Below are 15968 nucleotides of genomic sequence, written 5' to 3' on the forward strand. Positions count from 1 at the left end.
CAATTATGGGACACCTGGGTGGAGCGTCTCCTGCAGCTCCGGCCATGTGGAGCCCCACTTCAGGCTCTGCTGACAGCTCAAACCTTAGCCTGCTTCAGATTCTGTGTCTCCCTCTCTGCCCGCCCCCCCCCCTTCTCTCTCCCTCACTCTCTCAAAAATAAACATTAAAAAAGAAACCAATTATATCAAAGTTAACCAAGGTGGAAAAAACTTTTGTAACATAGCAATGTTAAACACTTAACAAAAACGTTAAAACGCCTTTTTGTAATATAACAACATGCTCCAGCAACAAGAAAGATCTAACCTCAGACCTAATAACAACTATAATTTTTATGTAATTTTGAAGAGAAGTTTAATAATTGGAACATGACAATATCTGAATTCTGTTGGTGACAAAGTCACACGTACTGCTGTTACTGTGGTCTGTTGCCTATATTCATAAAGTCAGTGGAAATACTAACTTTCAGTTAGAAGTTCATTGAAAATAAAGGTGCAGTATTTCCCCCCATTGAAGGTCATCGGCACCTTGAATTCCATCCATGGGCTTTTGCAGACACCCATTAACTCTAGATTTAGAAACAACAAGATAACACAGGTTAGAGTTGAGAATTGTTTCTAGTGCTGGGAACTTGAACATCTCCATTTCCTCAACTCTTAAAGGGAAAAACATTCACCTCAGAGTTATGAGAGAGTAAAATGCATATAAAATGCACTTCGGACATGACCAGTACATCTCAGGTGCTTGCCGAAACAGACCTTCCTTCCACTGGAGTTGAACTAGGTAGGGTCCAGTCCAATTCACGCCCAGTAATTCAAAGACCAGTTTCTCCGGAGGGATATGCAAGTAGAGGTGACGATACAAGGAGGATGATTCTTTGGCTTTCCTAACACTTTTCAATGACTACATGTGTTCCCATCCCAGCCATACCTGGCACAGTTTCCAAACTGGGTAACGGCTAGAATCAGCATTTTGGAAAGCTAAGACTTCTAGGTTTATCATCCTTTGTCTCTTGCCTGATGCAAAAAGATCTGCCAGCAACTTTTGAAGAAACGTTTAACAGCGCGGAGAAGCTCATGTTAAACTGACATAACTACTCTTCACTACGTAAGTTACACAGAACATCTCTCGGTGATAAGTAAGCTGCGCGAAGGTTCTATTTTGTGTAGATTTGGAAATTAAAGATCCGTGCCCCAGGTAGTTTGAGTAATCTTGCTCAGGTGGCTGAATGTTTCTTATGAACTAAACTGAGAAACACTTAGATGGTCCCAACTCCTCTGGATTGTAAGCAGGGCCCCCCAGTGCTCACCTGCACCAGACTTCTCCTTCAGAACTCTCACTACCACAGCCTCACTTTGACTGGTGAGCACACAGCAAATGTTGATGAAAACGGGTGACGTCTGCTGGAGGGAGGTGAAGTTGACCACTCTCACGGGGTAGACCACCAGGCCAGGTGTGAGGGAAGAGTGCCTGTGGCCAGAGACCACTAGAACTGGGGAGCTGGGGAAGACCTTGGAGAAAAGATAAAATGGCACTTGACAGAAGAAAATCAGTTTTGTGTCAGTATTGCATTCCAGTCTTACACATACAGTAAGAGCCCTGTATTCCTAGTTAGCAATCTGGCAGTAAGTCGTCTGCTTTTTTTTTTTAATTTTTTTGTTGAATGTTTTACTTAGAGAGTGTGAACGGGGGAGGGGCAGAGAGCGAGGGAGACACAGAATGTGAAGCAGGCTCCAGGCTCTGGGCTGTCAGCACAGAGCTTGACGCGGGGCTCGAACTCACAAACGGTGAGATCACGACCTGAGCCGAAGTCAGACGCCCAACTGGCTGAGCCACCCAGGTGCCCCAGTCGTCTGCTGTTTCATTCAGGTGTGTTACAGTAGATGAGGGAAGAAAATGAACTGTGAGAAAATAGCCTTCAAACAAGTTTCAAACTAGAATCCTAACGATTGTTTTCAGATGGCACTGGCGTTCTCTTCAGACTGGCAGCTCATGACCTAAATTTTGCACTCAGAGTCCCCTGGCATTGTGAAGGGGACAGGTTTTCTTCCTTCTGTTTTAAGAACTCCCTGTGTTGAATTTTATCAGGTCATTGAATGACCGTTCCTTTGCTCTTGGACTAGGAATAAAGACTCCTTTTTCAAAACCCTGATTTCGGTTATGTTTTGGATCAGTACTTCACATACCTCTAGCTTCTCCAGAACTCTGTCCACCCCCAGCACTCTTATCTCCCCGACATCCTGTCTGTGGCTAAGAACCAATTCTGACTGGTTGACGTAAAAGGCTGGGATGAAAGGAATGAGGGTTCTTTGCATTCCGTTCTTGCTGCGTTCACTGACCAGTGTGGCCCACCCGTAGACTGAGGTGTCAGCCACGCTCAGGGCCTGGAGCAGCCCTTCTGACTGGGGTCGGACCTTGATCAGGCAGACATAAGCACCTGAAAAAAAGATGAAAAACTGGGCAGGAAGGTTCAGAGGCTCTACTGATCTGAGCTGACTTAGAATAGGAAGCAAATTCAGAAGAAAACGTGAACTCCACTTGGCGGACTACTGGCCACTGGTGAGGAGGATGCCAGAGGAAAACACAGTCCCCGGCACCCACAGCTGAACTCGTCACAGAAGTCAACATATCAGGGAGTAGTAAATACCACAGTGCAAACAGGGACATTAAGGGGATATAGAATGAAGTAATAACCAAGAGCAGCTGAGATCAGGAGAGGGTCTGTGAAAGACGCTTTGTGCGTGGTTTAGGCATGTCTCCGTCAAACCATATCTCGATGGCCTTACTTCTGGCAATAGTATTGTTCTAGTTACCCATGCTCAAACTCCGTTGTCTTTTGACAGATACCCTTTCCTTCATTCCTATATCCAGTCGTTCTCCAAATCTTCCTATGACTCATCCTCCGAAATGTCTCTGACGCCTACCCCTCTGTGACTCTGGGCTGCCATCTCATCAGTTCATGCCTGGGTTACTGCCGTGGCCCCTTCACCGGCCTCCCCTCCTTGCCTCCCACTGCTCCGCCTCCATTCTGTGTCCTGCCAAGCTCCAGGCTCTCTGTTGCCTGGGATATCCTGGCCTCTTCATACCTAGCTCACTCCTCGTCACCTTTCCACAGGCCCTTTCTCTGTAAAACCAAACTCTAACCCTCCCTCCCCCATCTAAGGAGTCACATGCCCCTCCTCCTTCGGACTCTGCAGCATCCCGTGTGGTCTCTATTCTGTGATGGATCACCCTGTGCAGCACTAGTGACGGTACAAAGCCCTGTCTTGCTCCCTGTTGTACATCCAGCACCTGTCCTGGCACCGGGTGTTCTCAGTGCCCACCGGTGTGCTGAGTGAGCCTGCCTTCAGTAGCTGCTTGTTACTCGCACGGCACTGCTGGCCTTGCAGGACAAGCGCCTGGGCTGTAGCACTATCCTACTTGTGCCTGTGTTTGACACAAATCCTCATTTTACATCAGGTGATTTATATGAAACCATTCCAATGTCATGCCTATTTCTACTTCATGCTAGTTCATGTACTCTGCTTGGAATATCCTTCAGTTCAACAATAAACATTCAAACACTGCTACTTGCTGGGGATAAAAAGCCCAGCAGTAACAGGGACCAGCAAAGAAGAAAACAGTAAATGACAAAAGAAAAGCACAGGGTGGGTGTTCTAGGGACGTGTTGAATATTATTGGATGGAGTGAACAAAAATGTCGCTTGAGAAAGGTTCCACAGTTCTACAGCAGATGAAACTGTAAAGTATAAATGCAATCCAATAAGAAGTGACAACTGTACAAAGATGGGAACAAGGGCACCAGACTCAAGGGATGGGACCCACCTCTTTCCATGCTGAAACCTGCATGGACATGGAAGACTTTGCTTGCTGGAATGTCTAGCAAAGTATTACTGAACTGCACATGGCACACCACAAGGGTCTCAGGAAGAAGTATTGTTGTAATGGCCAAGGCCTGACTGGAGGTACAGGACCCTAAGAAGCAGAGAAGAGGTAAAGAGGTGTCATAAGAATTTATAAAAGAGGAGACATATAGAAGCAGTAGCTTGATTTTATTTATTTTTTTTTTAATGTTTTATTTATTTTTGAGACAGAGAGAGACAGAGCATGAACAGGGGAGGGTCAGAGAGAGAGGGAGATGCAGAATCCAAAGCAGGCTCCAGGCTCTGAGCTGTCAGCACAGAGCCCAACACGGGGCTCAAACTCACGGACTGTGAGATCATGACCTGAGCTGAAGTTGGACGCTCAAGTGACTGAGCCACTCAGGCGCCCCAGCAGTAGCTTGATTTTAAAAAGGGATTGGGGGGGGGGGGGGCGGTGCGCCTGGGTGGCTCAATTGGTTAAGCATCTGACTTCGGGTCAGGTCATGATCTCACAGTTTGTAAGTTCGAAGCCCACATGGGGCTCTCTGTTGTCAGCACAGAGCCCACTTCATATCCTCTGTCCCCCTCTCTCTGTCCCTCCCTTGCTCTCACGTGTTCTCTCAAAAATAAACATTAAAAATAATTGAAAAAACTGGACGCCTGGGTCGCTCAGTCAATTGAGCGTCTGACTTTGGCTCGGGTCATGATCTCACAGTTCACAACTTCAAGTCCTGCATCAGGCTCTGTGCTGACTGCTCGGAGCCTGGAGCCTGCTTCAGATTCTGTGTGTGTGTGTGTGTGTGTGTGTCTCTCTCTCTCTGCCACTCCCCTGCTCATGCTCTCTTTCTCTCTCTCAAAAATAAACATTAAAACAATTTTTTTTAAGGGGTGAGCATCTGGCTGGCTCAGAGGAGTGTGTGACTCTTAATCTCAGGGTTGTCACAGCCCCGTTTTGGGTGTAGAGATTAAATAAATAAAAGCAAAACAAAACAAAACTTAGCAAGGGGCAGCTGGTGGGTGGCTCTGTATGGTAAGCAATACGCAACTGGCTCTGGACTTCGGCTCAGGTCATAATCGCACGGTTTGTGCCCCGTACTGGGCTCTGTGCTGACAACTCAGAGCCTAGAGCCTGCTTCCAATTCTAGGTCTCCCTCTCTCTCTGTCCCTTCCTCACTTGTGCTCTCTCAAAAATAAGTATTAAAAAAAATTTTTTAGTAAAGTTTTATAGACAGTAGGTTTTGGACATCTCTCCTTGGTTTTGTGTTCTCTTACCGCCACCCCCCCCCCCCAAAAAGAGTGAAAGGGTTTACGTGGACTTTGAGTGGAGCAGACCTACCACTTCTGCCACCGACTTGTTACCTCACACACGTAACTTGCTCTTAAGACTCAGTATTTCTCTCTCTCTTTTTTTTAATGTTTGTTTTTTGAGAGAGACAGAGTGTGAGCAGGGAAGGGGCAGAGAAAGGGAGACACAGAATCGGAAGCAGGCTCCAGGCTCCAAGTTGTAAGCACAGAGCCTGACCTGGGGCTCGAACTCACAGACTGCGAGATCATGACCTGAGCCGAAGTCGGACGCTCAACTGACTGAGCCACCCAGGCGCCCCAGTATGTCTCATCTTTAAAATGATGATAGGGGCACCTGGGTGGCTCAGTTGGTTGGGCATCCAACTTCAGCTCAGGTCATGATCTCGCAGTCCGTGAATTCAAGCCCCGCGTTAGGCCCTGTGCTGACAGCACGGAACCTGGAGCCTGCCTTGGATTCTGTGTCTCCCTCTCTGCCCCTCCCCTGCTTATGCTCTCTCTCACTCTCAAAAATGAATAAATGTTAAAATTTTTTTTTTAATGATGATAATTGGTACGCCTGGGTGGCTCAGTCGGTTAAGTGTCTGACTCTTGATTTTGGCTCAAGTCATGATCTCATGACTCGTTTGTGAGACTGAGCTCTACATCCGGCTCAGTGCTGACAATGTGGAGCCTGCTTGGGATTTTCCCTCTCTCCCCCTTCTCTCTGCCACCCCCCCCCCCCCCGCTCATGTATGCGCATTCTCCCTCTCTCAAAACAAATAAACTTTTAAAAAATGATGAATACTACATAAGATTGTTAAATGAGATAAAAATACATAAAAGTTGCTAACACAGCACCTAGAATCTACTAGGAGTTTCTTGTATTTTAGTTTTCTTTCCTCCCCACCCTGTTTAAAAAATTTTTAATTTTTGTTATTATTACTTTATTTATTTATTTTGAGAGAGAGAGTGCAGGAGGTGCACAGAGATAAGGAGAGAGAGAGAATCCCAAGCAGGCTCTGCAGTCAGTGTGGAGCTCAATGCAGGGCTCGAACTCACAAATGACAAGATCATGATATGAGCTGAAATCAAGAATCAGATGCTAAAGCAAGTGAGCCACCCAGGCACCCCTATTTTTTTTTTAAGTAATCTCTACGTCCAAGGTGGGGCACGGACTCAGGAGCCCGAGATCAAGAGCTGCATGCTCTACTGACTGAGCCAGCCAGGTGCCCCCTCCCCCCGCCCCACCTTTTTTTGACAGCAAACTGTAACAAATTGAAAAAAATTGTGTCCTAGGTCTTATCCCAAACTTATTAAATTTCGGGATGGAGCCTAAGACTGTATTTTTGAAAAATTTCCTTGAGTAACCTTGAAAATCAGCCATGTTTGGAAATCCCTGGTTTAGGCCACCTCCTATTCTCAGGCACGATTATAACTACAAAGAAAACAGAGACTAGGCTGCGCCTATTTCAAAACCTGATATCCAGTCATTTTTTGATACCCAGTCATAGGTATCAATGATTTATTTGTTGAGGTGGAGTCGATTTTCAAATAGAAGGAAATCTGGATTACTCGTCAAAGGGGTAAATGAATTGAAGGAGGATGGGAAAGATGGAAACAATCACCCAGACCTATAAAGAGACTCCTGACCTTTGAGATTAGCACCATTTCTGCCAGTGGTGATGAAAAGCTTAAACACCGCTGAACTGGGGCTATTGGTGAGGTAGGTCTTGAGGTCATAACTGAGCGTCAATCTTGATGATGCATTGACCACCACCTGTCGGCAAACCAAAGGAAAATCTGTACCTAAGTTCTTAGAAAATCTTGTTTCCTCCCCCTCCACTTTTTATAACTCATTCAGCCAAAAAGCATCTGGTTCACACAAGTGCAAACTGCCCTTCCACTTCATTACATATCTGAGAACCACAACATCTGTTCACTTTTGAGAAGAAAAAAACATTTTTTTTTTGCTAAAAGATCTTTATTCATTATTCCGTTTGACATCTTCCCTCCGTAGGACTTCCTATTAAAATTCCTTTGTGCTTAAAAATAACATTTTTAGGGGCGCCTGGGTGGCTCAGTCAGTTAAGTGTCTGACTTTGGCTCAGGTCATGATCTCACAGTTCGTGAGTTCGAGCCCCACGTCGGGCTCTAGGCTGACAGCTAGGGGCCCGGAGCCTGCTTCCTATTCTGTGTCTTCCTCTCTTTCTGCCCCTCCCCCACTCACATTCTGTCTCTAAATAAATAAATAAATAAATAAATAAACAAATAAATAAAAAATAAAATAAAATAAAATATTTTAAAAATTGGGGCACCTGGCTGGCTCAGTCCACGAAGTACATGACTCTTGATTGGGGGGTTGTGAGTTTGAGCCCCACATTGGCTATACAGAATGCTTAAAAATAAAATCTTAAAAATAAACACATAATAAAATGCCTTTGAAGACAAGTGCAACTTTCTTCAGAGTGTTCTCTCTTGCATATAATCTCAACCTTTTCTGAAACTTCAAAGTCCTTTACTTCTTTCAATATATGTGTAATGTTCTGTCTTATACTGCAGGTATTTTTATTTTTGTTAAAAATCACTCCTATTAGAATCTAAGTTCTTCAACTGAGATTCTAGTTTAACTTTGTATATCCTTGTACTGTGCTTTGTATTTAAGGCAAATGTTTAATGATTACAATGAGAGAAGATAAAGATGACCCTTTCCCCCCAAAAATCTTCAACTTAAAGATTTATAATCTTGTCATTATATGTCATTATTTATGACATTATATCATCTTAAATGTATATTTTAACACAGTCTCCTCAGTACCACCATAGTTTCTTGTTTTTTCAAATGTTCAAGGACCTTGAAACCAACTTAGTTACATTAAATGCTCAGTAAGGGAAGTCTTGTCTTTTTCATCTTTGTGTTCCAGAGCCCAACACAGGGCTGACACAGAAGAGGCCTCAATGAGTGTCTGTTAGCGAATAATTACGTGAGGATTATTCAAAGTACACAAACGAGGATATTGAGATCTTCTGACTTCTTTGTAGCCTCTGACAGCACAGACCAGTCCCTCCCTTGCCTTTTGTGACCCCTTTCTCTCTGCTTTCCTAATACAGAGATGTTTCTCAATCTCCTTCTCAAATTATCTTCTCATGCTGCCTCTGTCCCAGCTCTTTTATCTGCCTATGATACAAGTTCTCTTTAGATGTTATCTGATTTTCCCTCTCTACCTTTATAAACTTTTGCCAAAGTCATCCTGATTTATTCACTGGTCTTCAAACATCATCTATCTTTGTCTTTGCACATCTATGCCTGTAGTCTAAAATGCCTTTTCTTGAATGCCTGGGTGGTTCAGTTGGTTGACTGTCTGACTTTTGATTTTGGCTCTGGTCATGATCCCAGACTTGTGGGATAGAGCCCTAACTCAGGCTCCACACTGGGCTGGGTGGGGAGGAGGCTTGAGATTCTCTCTCCCCCGCTCGTGTTCCCTCTCTCTAAAATAAAAAAAAAGTTTTTAAAAAGAATAAAATGCATTCGCTTCAAAAAATAAAAAAATTACAATTTTTTAAAATTAAAATATAAATCAAATGCCTTCTCTTTTATCTGCCAGACAGATTCCTAATTGTCAAGACTCAGTTTGTTTTTATTTATTTTTGTGTGTGCCATGATTCAGATCTCAAGATTCAGTTTAAATGTCACCTCATTTTTTTTTTTTTTTAAAGCTGTACACCAAGAGTCACACACTCCCTCCCTCCTGGAAATATGAGAACCCCTCCACTTTTAGAAAATTTGCTTTAAGCCCTATTGCTTTTATGAAAGACGTTAGCACCTGGTTCCCCTAAGGAAAGAAATCTGAAGAGGATTTTTTTCTTTTACAAAAAAAGGCAAAAACAGCCTTCAGCATTTGTTTTGCAGCAAGCCGTGCAGAGGCGGCAGCACAGACAAGCCCCTCCCTGGGAGCTACTGCAGACAAGCCCTCCAGGGAGCCACACTTAGCAGCTCAGCATTCAGCCCTGTAGCTTTGAACTGAGCGTCTCTGCTTTATCTCAATGTGTTTTGTGCATCCGTCACCAAGATGTGTGCTAAGCAATCAGGAAAGCCTAAGAGAGGGGCGTCTGGGCGGCTCAGCTGGCTAAGCATCGGACTTCGGTTCAGGTCATGATCTTGTGGTCCGCGAGTTGGAACTCTCATCGGGCTCTGTGCTGACAGCTCAGAGCCTGGAACCTGCTTTGGATTCTGTGTCTCCCTCTCTCTCTGCCCCTCCTATGCTTGCGCAGTGTCTGTCTCTCTCAAAAATAAACAAACATTCCAAAAAGAATGAAATCTTGCCATTTGCACCTACGTTGATGGAACTGGAGGGTATTATGCTAAGTGAAATTAGTCAGTCAGAGAAAGACAAATATCATATGACTTCACTCATATGAGGACTTTAAGAGACAAAACAGATGAACATAAGGGAAGGGAAACAAAAATAATATAAAAACAGGGAGGGGGGACAAAACATAAGAGACTCTTAAATATGGAGAACAGAGGGTTACTGGAGGGGTTGTGGGAGGGGGGATGGGTTAAATGGGTAAGGGGCTTTAAGGAATCTACTCCTGAAATCATTGTTGCACTATATGCTAATTTGGATGTAAATTAAAAAATAAATTAAAAATTCTGAAAATAAATAAACATTAAAAAAGAAAGAAAAAGAAAAGCCTAAGAGAATTGGGGTTTTTTTTGTTTTTGTTTTTTTGGTCTGGGAATGCTCAAAAATTTTTTTCTATATAAATAAATGGTAATTGCTTCTTTGCTTTATGCCATTTCTGGCTTACAAAATGTTTCACATGGGGGTGCCTGGGTGGGTCAGTCCATTGAGCCTCCAACTCTTAGTTTCCACACAGGTCATGATCTCATAATTCACAAGATGGACGGCTGGGAGCCTGCTTGGGATTCAATCTCCCTCCTTCTCTCTGCCCCCTTCCCTGCTCACAGTCTCTCAAAATAAACAAACAAACTATCAAAAATCCCCACAAAATGTTTCACAGAACACTGTACTTTCAGATACTGGGGGAAACCTGTACTTTCTTCACTTGGCTTCCAGGACACCGATATCTGAGTTTTTCTCCTACTTCCCTAGTTGTTTTTTTGCTAAGTCCCTCTTGTTGGTTACTCTTCCTTTCTCAGAGTTCTCAGTTCATTGGAGTGCTCCCAGAGCACTTGTACCCTCCCTTTATTTACGTTCACTTCTCTCAGCGATCACAGGGCTCTGTCCTCTCTGCATCAGTGACTCCCAGCCTTTACATCCAGCTATGTCACACATCCATTTGACATCTAGTAGACCCTCCACTTTACATGCCTCAGACAGACTCTTCTCACCAAAACTGTTTCACCTGCATTTCAAGTAATGGCAATTCTGTCCTTTTAGTTATTCAATCAAAAACCTGAAGTCATTTTTTAAAATTTATTTTTTTAATTTACATCCAAGTTAGTTAGCATATAGTGTGACAATGATTTCAGGAGGAGATTCCTTAATGCCCCTCCCCCATCATTTTTTTTTTTTTTTTCTTAAACCTGAAGTCATTCTTGATTCTCTCACACTCATTATATATAATCTGTCAGGAAATCCTACTGGCTCTACCTATAAAGTACACTTAGAATCTGATCAACTTCTCACCCTTCCTGTTAACAGCCTGGTCCCTGGTCCACCATCATATCTCACCTGGACCACTGCAAGAATAGCTTCTCAGCTTCAACCCTTGCCCCTATGTTCAAGTACCAACCAATAGCAAAGTTGATATTTTATTTTTAGGTTTATTTATTTTGAGAAAGAGAGTGTGAGCAGGGGAGGGGCAAAGAGAGGGAATCTGCACTGACAGTGCAGAGCCTCATGCGGAGCTGAAACTCACAAATGGTGAGATCATGACCTGAGCCAAAATCAAGACTCGGAAGCTTAACTGACTGAGCCCCCAGGCACCCTACAGTGATATTTTAAAGTATAAGATCACACTAGTCATTTTTCTGGTTAAGAATCCTTTTATTTATTTTTTTCTTGGTTAAGAATCCTAATCACAAATAGCTTTGTGTTCCAATAAAATTTTCTAGCTGGCTTTATATTTGACATGTGAGTGTATTTCTTTTCCCAGGACCCTTTTTTATTTAAAAGATTTTATTTTATTCGAAAAAAATTTTTTAAATATTTATTTATTTTTGAGAGAGACAGAGACAGAATGTGAGTGGATTAGGGGCAGAGAGAGAGGGAGACACAGAATCCGAAGCAGGCTCCAGGCTCTGAACTGTCAGCACAGAGCCCGATGCAGGGCTTGAACTCACAAGCTGTGAGATCATGACCTGAGCCGAAGTCGGACCCTCAACCGACTGAGCCATCCAGGTGGCCCTTATTTTATTTTTTTTAAGTCATCTCTACACCCAACACGGGGCTGAAACTCACAACCTCAAGATCAAGAATCACATGCTCTATTGACTGAGGCTGCCACGCATCCCCCCACCACCAGATGTGTTTTCTATATGCATATTCCTAAATATGGAAATAGTCATCCTGGCCTTGTTAGGGTTACCTCGCGATATGTTTTCACCACTCCTGGGATGTCATGAAAGACTGTTGCTACTCCTGGCCTCCTGGCCACTCCCACTCCAGTGCCAGTGTCTGTCTGCAGAATGTTGTCAGCAGAAATCATCCATATCCCAGGTTCATCTAGGAAAAAAACAAGAGAAAGCACATGGCCGCAAACTCGGATGTAACTTGGTGGTCACTCTAAGAGTATTCAGATTCCCAGTCAGTAGACCATTCAAGCACACAGATATCTCTTCCTAGGAGGAACATCCAGCTTTGAAGAGAACTTTATTTTCTGAATGTCAGGCTCCCCTTCATGTACCATCAAACCCACAAAATAAAACAAGAACTACTGACCTTCAGAATCATAGAAGGAGCTACTTAGTTGGAGACCTTAATTGTTCTCCTTAGGAAAAAGAAAAACTCTTTATACACACAGGGGTAATTCTCTTTCAGTTACTGGCAGACAGACACCAGCAGAAGACTGCAAGACTGCAGGAGAGAAGTTTTGTTGCTTTGGCTTAAGTCTCAAGGTGGCAGAGGAACACAACCTTGAGTTTGTGTTAGATCACAGATCCCGGGATTTGGTCATCCATAGGCCAGTATAGATTCAGGATGCCCAAATAATTCCAGAATGGAAGATAGAGGGACAATCCTGACAAAACCCAGCAAAGGGGCAAAGTGAAAGTGTTGTTTCACTGACAAGAGATGAACAATCATCTCTTGATGATTTGTAACTCTTTCAATCCTAAAGCAGGGTTAGCTCACTGGCCCTGGATTAGGTGTTAGTAGTGATTCCTTGCAAATCAGTCATTATGGGACTGGGGGGCCTGACCTGGGCTGAATGGCCGCCCCCTGCGTCAAGCCCTAAATATACAGAGTCTGGCCCCACATCACATCACAGTACTCAAACACATGTATCCACAGTTCCCAGAAGAGTTTACAAAGCCAAACCCATACCATCCCTGCTGGTCCAACTTGGATGGATGATTTCAGTGTACACAGGCAGGGTCCACCACTTTGCGGTGTGCTTTCTGTAAACCCAGAGAATCAATACTCACTTCCTAACCAAAGACTGATCTTCCTGAACTCAACAGTACTTCTGAGGACAGAAACGCTTTGCTGATGACCAGTATAGTTCAGCCCAGTACAAGGCCAAACCTTATTAGAGTGATGATATATTTAAGAGTTAGGCCTTCAAATGTCCCTCACAAAGCTGTGTGCTCAGTCAGTTCTTGGAACTAAAGCCTTACTGCCCTTTCCTTCCTTTTATTTCATCCTTTACTGCTCTTCAATTTATCAATTATCCTCCTTCAGAAGCTGGGAATGGGGGAGAAGGCGAGGTAACTGTAACGTCTACATGGTAATATAGCAAGTTATGTGTTCAGGAGGTGCATGATCAATATTCCTGGCTGATTTCTAATTGGCTGGCCTCTGAGAAATGGGCAGTAAACAGATCAGTTAACATGTACACAATTTCTTATTTCTCAGAGAGGCCCTCAGATTTTTAAAGATTTTATTTTTTTAAGTAATCTCTACACCCAACGTGGGGCTCGAATTTATAACTCCAAGGTCAAGAGCTGTATGCTCTACCAACTGAGCCAGCCAGGCGCCCTTAGGTCCTCAGATTTAAAATCATTTTGAGAGGTGCCTGGGTGGCTTAGTCGGTTAAGCATCCGCCCTTGGCTCAGGTCATGATCTCGCGGTCCGTGAGTTCGAGCCCTGCATTGGGCTCTGTGCTGACAGCTCAGAGCCTGGAGCTTGTTTCAGATTCTGCATCTCCCTCTCTCTCTGACCCTCCCCCGTTCATGCTCTGTCTCTGTCTCAAAAATAAACATTAAGAAAAAATTTTAAATCATTTTGAAAAAATTGTCTAAGGAATGAGTGCCTTCTCATCCTGTCGACTGTACAGTTAAGAAAGGGAAGGTGTCCGGACCATCATGGTTGAGGAGGTGAGTCCTGAAGCAGATGACGTCTCCAACCAAGGTGTGCTGGGTGTCTGGTTCGATGGCGTGCTCCACAGCAACAGGGACATAATCTGCCACACCTGGGTGCCTCCGGTCCCAGATTCCCAAAAGCGTCACTCCCGTGCTCACGGCCTGAGCCATGTAAGTGTAGTTCCCACTCCCTGGCCCAATCAGGAGCAGATCATCTCTGAAAGGAAACGAGAAAGGCAGACGTCTCTGAAAATCACAGGACACAGTTCTGGTGGCAGAGCTCTGCTCACAGCATTTTCTGTTCAACAGCTCAAAGGTTCAGAAGGAATTCTTTTTTAAGTTTTTTATTTATCTAAGTGGTCTCTACACCCCACATGGGGCTCGAACTCACAACCCTAAGATCAAGAGTCACGTGCTTTACTGAGCCAGGCAGGGATCCTGAGAAAGAGTTCTATGGTGGAGGACAAGCAAGGGGTGGCCAGGGGTCAGGTCTATTACCTTCATACACAGAGTAGCCAGTAAGCCCCTTTTTTTAAATTAAGAATTTGTTTTCCAGTACAGCTTTTTTCCTTTTTTAAGTTTACTTATTTATTTTGAGAGAGAGTGTGTGCAAGTGGGGGAGGGGTAAGGAGGGAGGAGAGAGGCTCCCAAGCAGGCTCCTTAGCACAGAGACTGACGTGGGGCGCGATCCCCCAAATGGTGAGATCGTGACCTGAGCCAAAATCAAGAGTCAGACGCCCAACTGAATGAGTCACCCAGGCGCCCCTCCAGTACAGCTTTTGGTAATAATACTCCAACCAGCTCCCTATGGGAGCTTTGTGTGAATTGGGGCTTGACAGATTCAAGACACCCTGAAATTCTTCATTAACCAGCCAACACCATTCTGGTGTTTTCCATCCTAATGAAAAAAATAAAGATCAGATTCTGAGTAGAGAGCACGAGAGGAATTTACTGGAGTTACACCGCATAACCCTAGCCCATCCGCACAACTTCTACCACAGCAATGCACACCACTCCTTTGGCCCCACACCTGTTCAGAGCCAGATGAAGCTGGGTGTTGTGTGTGTGGAATTTCTCTCCGATGCTGTTATAAAACTGGACAGTGAAGGCGAGCGACACACCCACAGGAAAGGCTGCCAGAGTCCTCCCGCGGGCTGTGTACAGCACAGGTCGGCTGCTCATCCGCAGGTATGTCACTGGTGCCACCTGCGGGGGAAGGACCATTGGAGAGGAGCAGTGACGGATGAAGTTAACAGTCCGCAATAAACGGTGTGCTGCTTTCACGGGAAGCAGCTCCTGACGTGAGAGGACTTAAATCAGAGTAGTAAGAAACGGGACAGTACAGGAAATGGCTCCTTAGTTCTCAAAGCTGCAGGAGTGTGGAGAGAAGCTGGAGCTTCCTGAGGAAAAGACTGCAGACACTTCACCTGTTTTGTGCAGAGGGCTCCTCCATACTGATTGCTACAGAACTGATCATTTACCAAGAATACTGTAGCTTGGGTTTTCACACTGTGCGAGATAAGGTGTGAAGCAGCGAAGAAGCCCAGCTTTGCACCCCCCGCCCCACCCTTCAGAGCCTCATTTAACCATGCTAGGTCTCAGATTTACTATCAGCTCAGTGCAGATAGTGATGCTGATCTCACAGGGTTTCTGTGCTAGTCAGAAGAGATTAACACACATGAGAGAACACAGTGGCTGGAATATGGGAGGTATTTGATGCTTACAAAATACTTTTTTGTGTGTTAGACTAAATTTTTAAATTCTAATATCAAAGCCTAATTTTGATAGCAATAGCTCTACCCTTCTCCCACATCCTTTTGCCAAAGCTGCTCAGAAGTGTGCCAAGTTGAGGCTGATCCCTTTTGTGGCAAGGCCTCTAAAGACCACTTTAATTTGATGGCTTGTACCCACATCAAGAGTGTCTTATCTTCCAGTTTGTTCTGACTTCCAGAGAAGTTTCTAGTTCTCAAACCAGGAAATCTGCCTCTCAGGCCATGGTATTACTTCTATTTTTGTGAGTAAGTCCTTGAACTCACCTGAACTCCAGTTATGGTTGTTTGGTTGACTCCAAAAGGTTCTACAGAAGTGACTTCCAACACGGCAGTGCCTGCAATGGAACCGGCTTTCAGAAGCCCTTCACCATCCTCCTCGATGACAGATGAATTAGGGAAGCACCTGAGAACACGGGAACTCACAAAGGCGGCCCCTTCTCTAGGGAACAAATGGAACAAGTAGCATCTCTTGGGGGCTCTGACCAGAAAGAAAGGAGTAGGGATTGCCAGGATCCCCGTTAGAGGCCGTACTCTGAGGAAAATGCCTGCCATTCTCCATGTTATGTG

The 15968-nt window shown here is 44.4% G+C and overlaps 1 protein-coding gene across 14 annotated transcripts in view; it reads right to left on the reverse strand.

The window, feature by feature from the left end:
- NUP210L (nucleoporin 210 like) overlaps positions 1–15968 on the reverse strand; it is an 82908-nt gene that overhangs the window by 2568 nt on the left and 64372 nt on the right. For 12 of the 14 annotated variants that reach the window (XM_053209349.1, XM_027048593.2, XM_053209342.1 and 9 more), the window contains 8 exons: positions 15666–15840; positions 14660–14835; positions 13629–13846; positions 11697–11833; positions 6795–6921; positions 3823–3972; positions 2185–2435; positions 1308–1509 (listed from right to left, as the gene is read on the reverse strand). In XM_053209349.1, the coding sequence (XP_053065324.1) occupies positions 1308–1509; positions 2185–2435; positions 3823–3972; positions 6795–6921; positions 11697–11833; positions 13629–13846; positions 14660–14835; positions 15666–15840 (1436 nt within the window). Of the gene's footprint in view, positions 1–1307; positions 1510–2184; positions 2436–3822; positions 3973–6794; positions 6922–11696; positions 11834–12652; positions 12727–13628; positions 13847–14659; positions 14836–15665; positions 15841–15968 lie in introns of those variants that run through there. The other 2 variants (XM_053209350.1, XR_008293172.1) reach the window with 2 other exon arrangements.

Source organism: Acinonyx jubatus, chromosome E4 (assembly GCF_027475565.1).
Source record: "Acinonyx jubatus isolate Ajub_Pintada_27869175 chromosome E4, VMU_Ajub_asm_v1.0, whole genome shotgun sequence".
NCBI lineage: Eukaryota > Metazoa > Chordata > Mammalia > Carnivora > Felidae > Acinonyx > Acinonyx jubatus.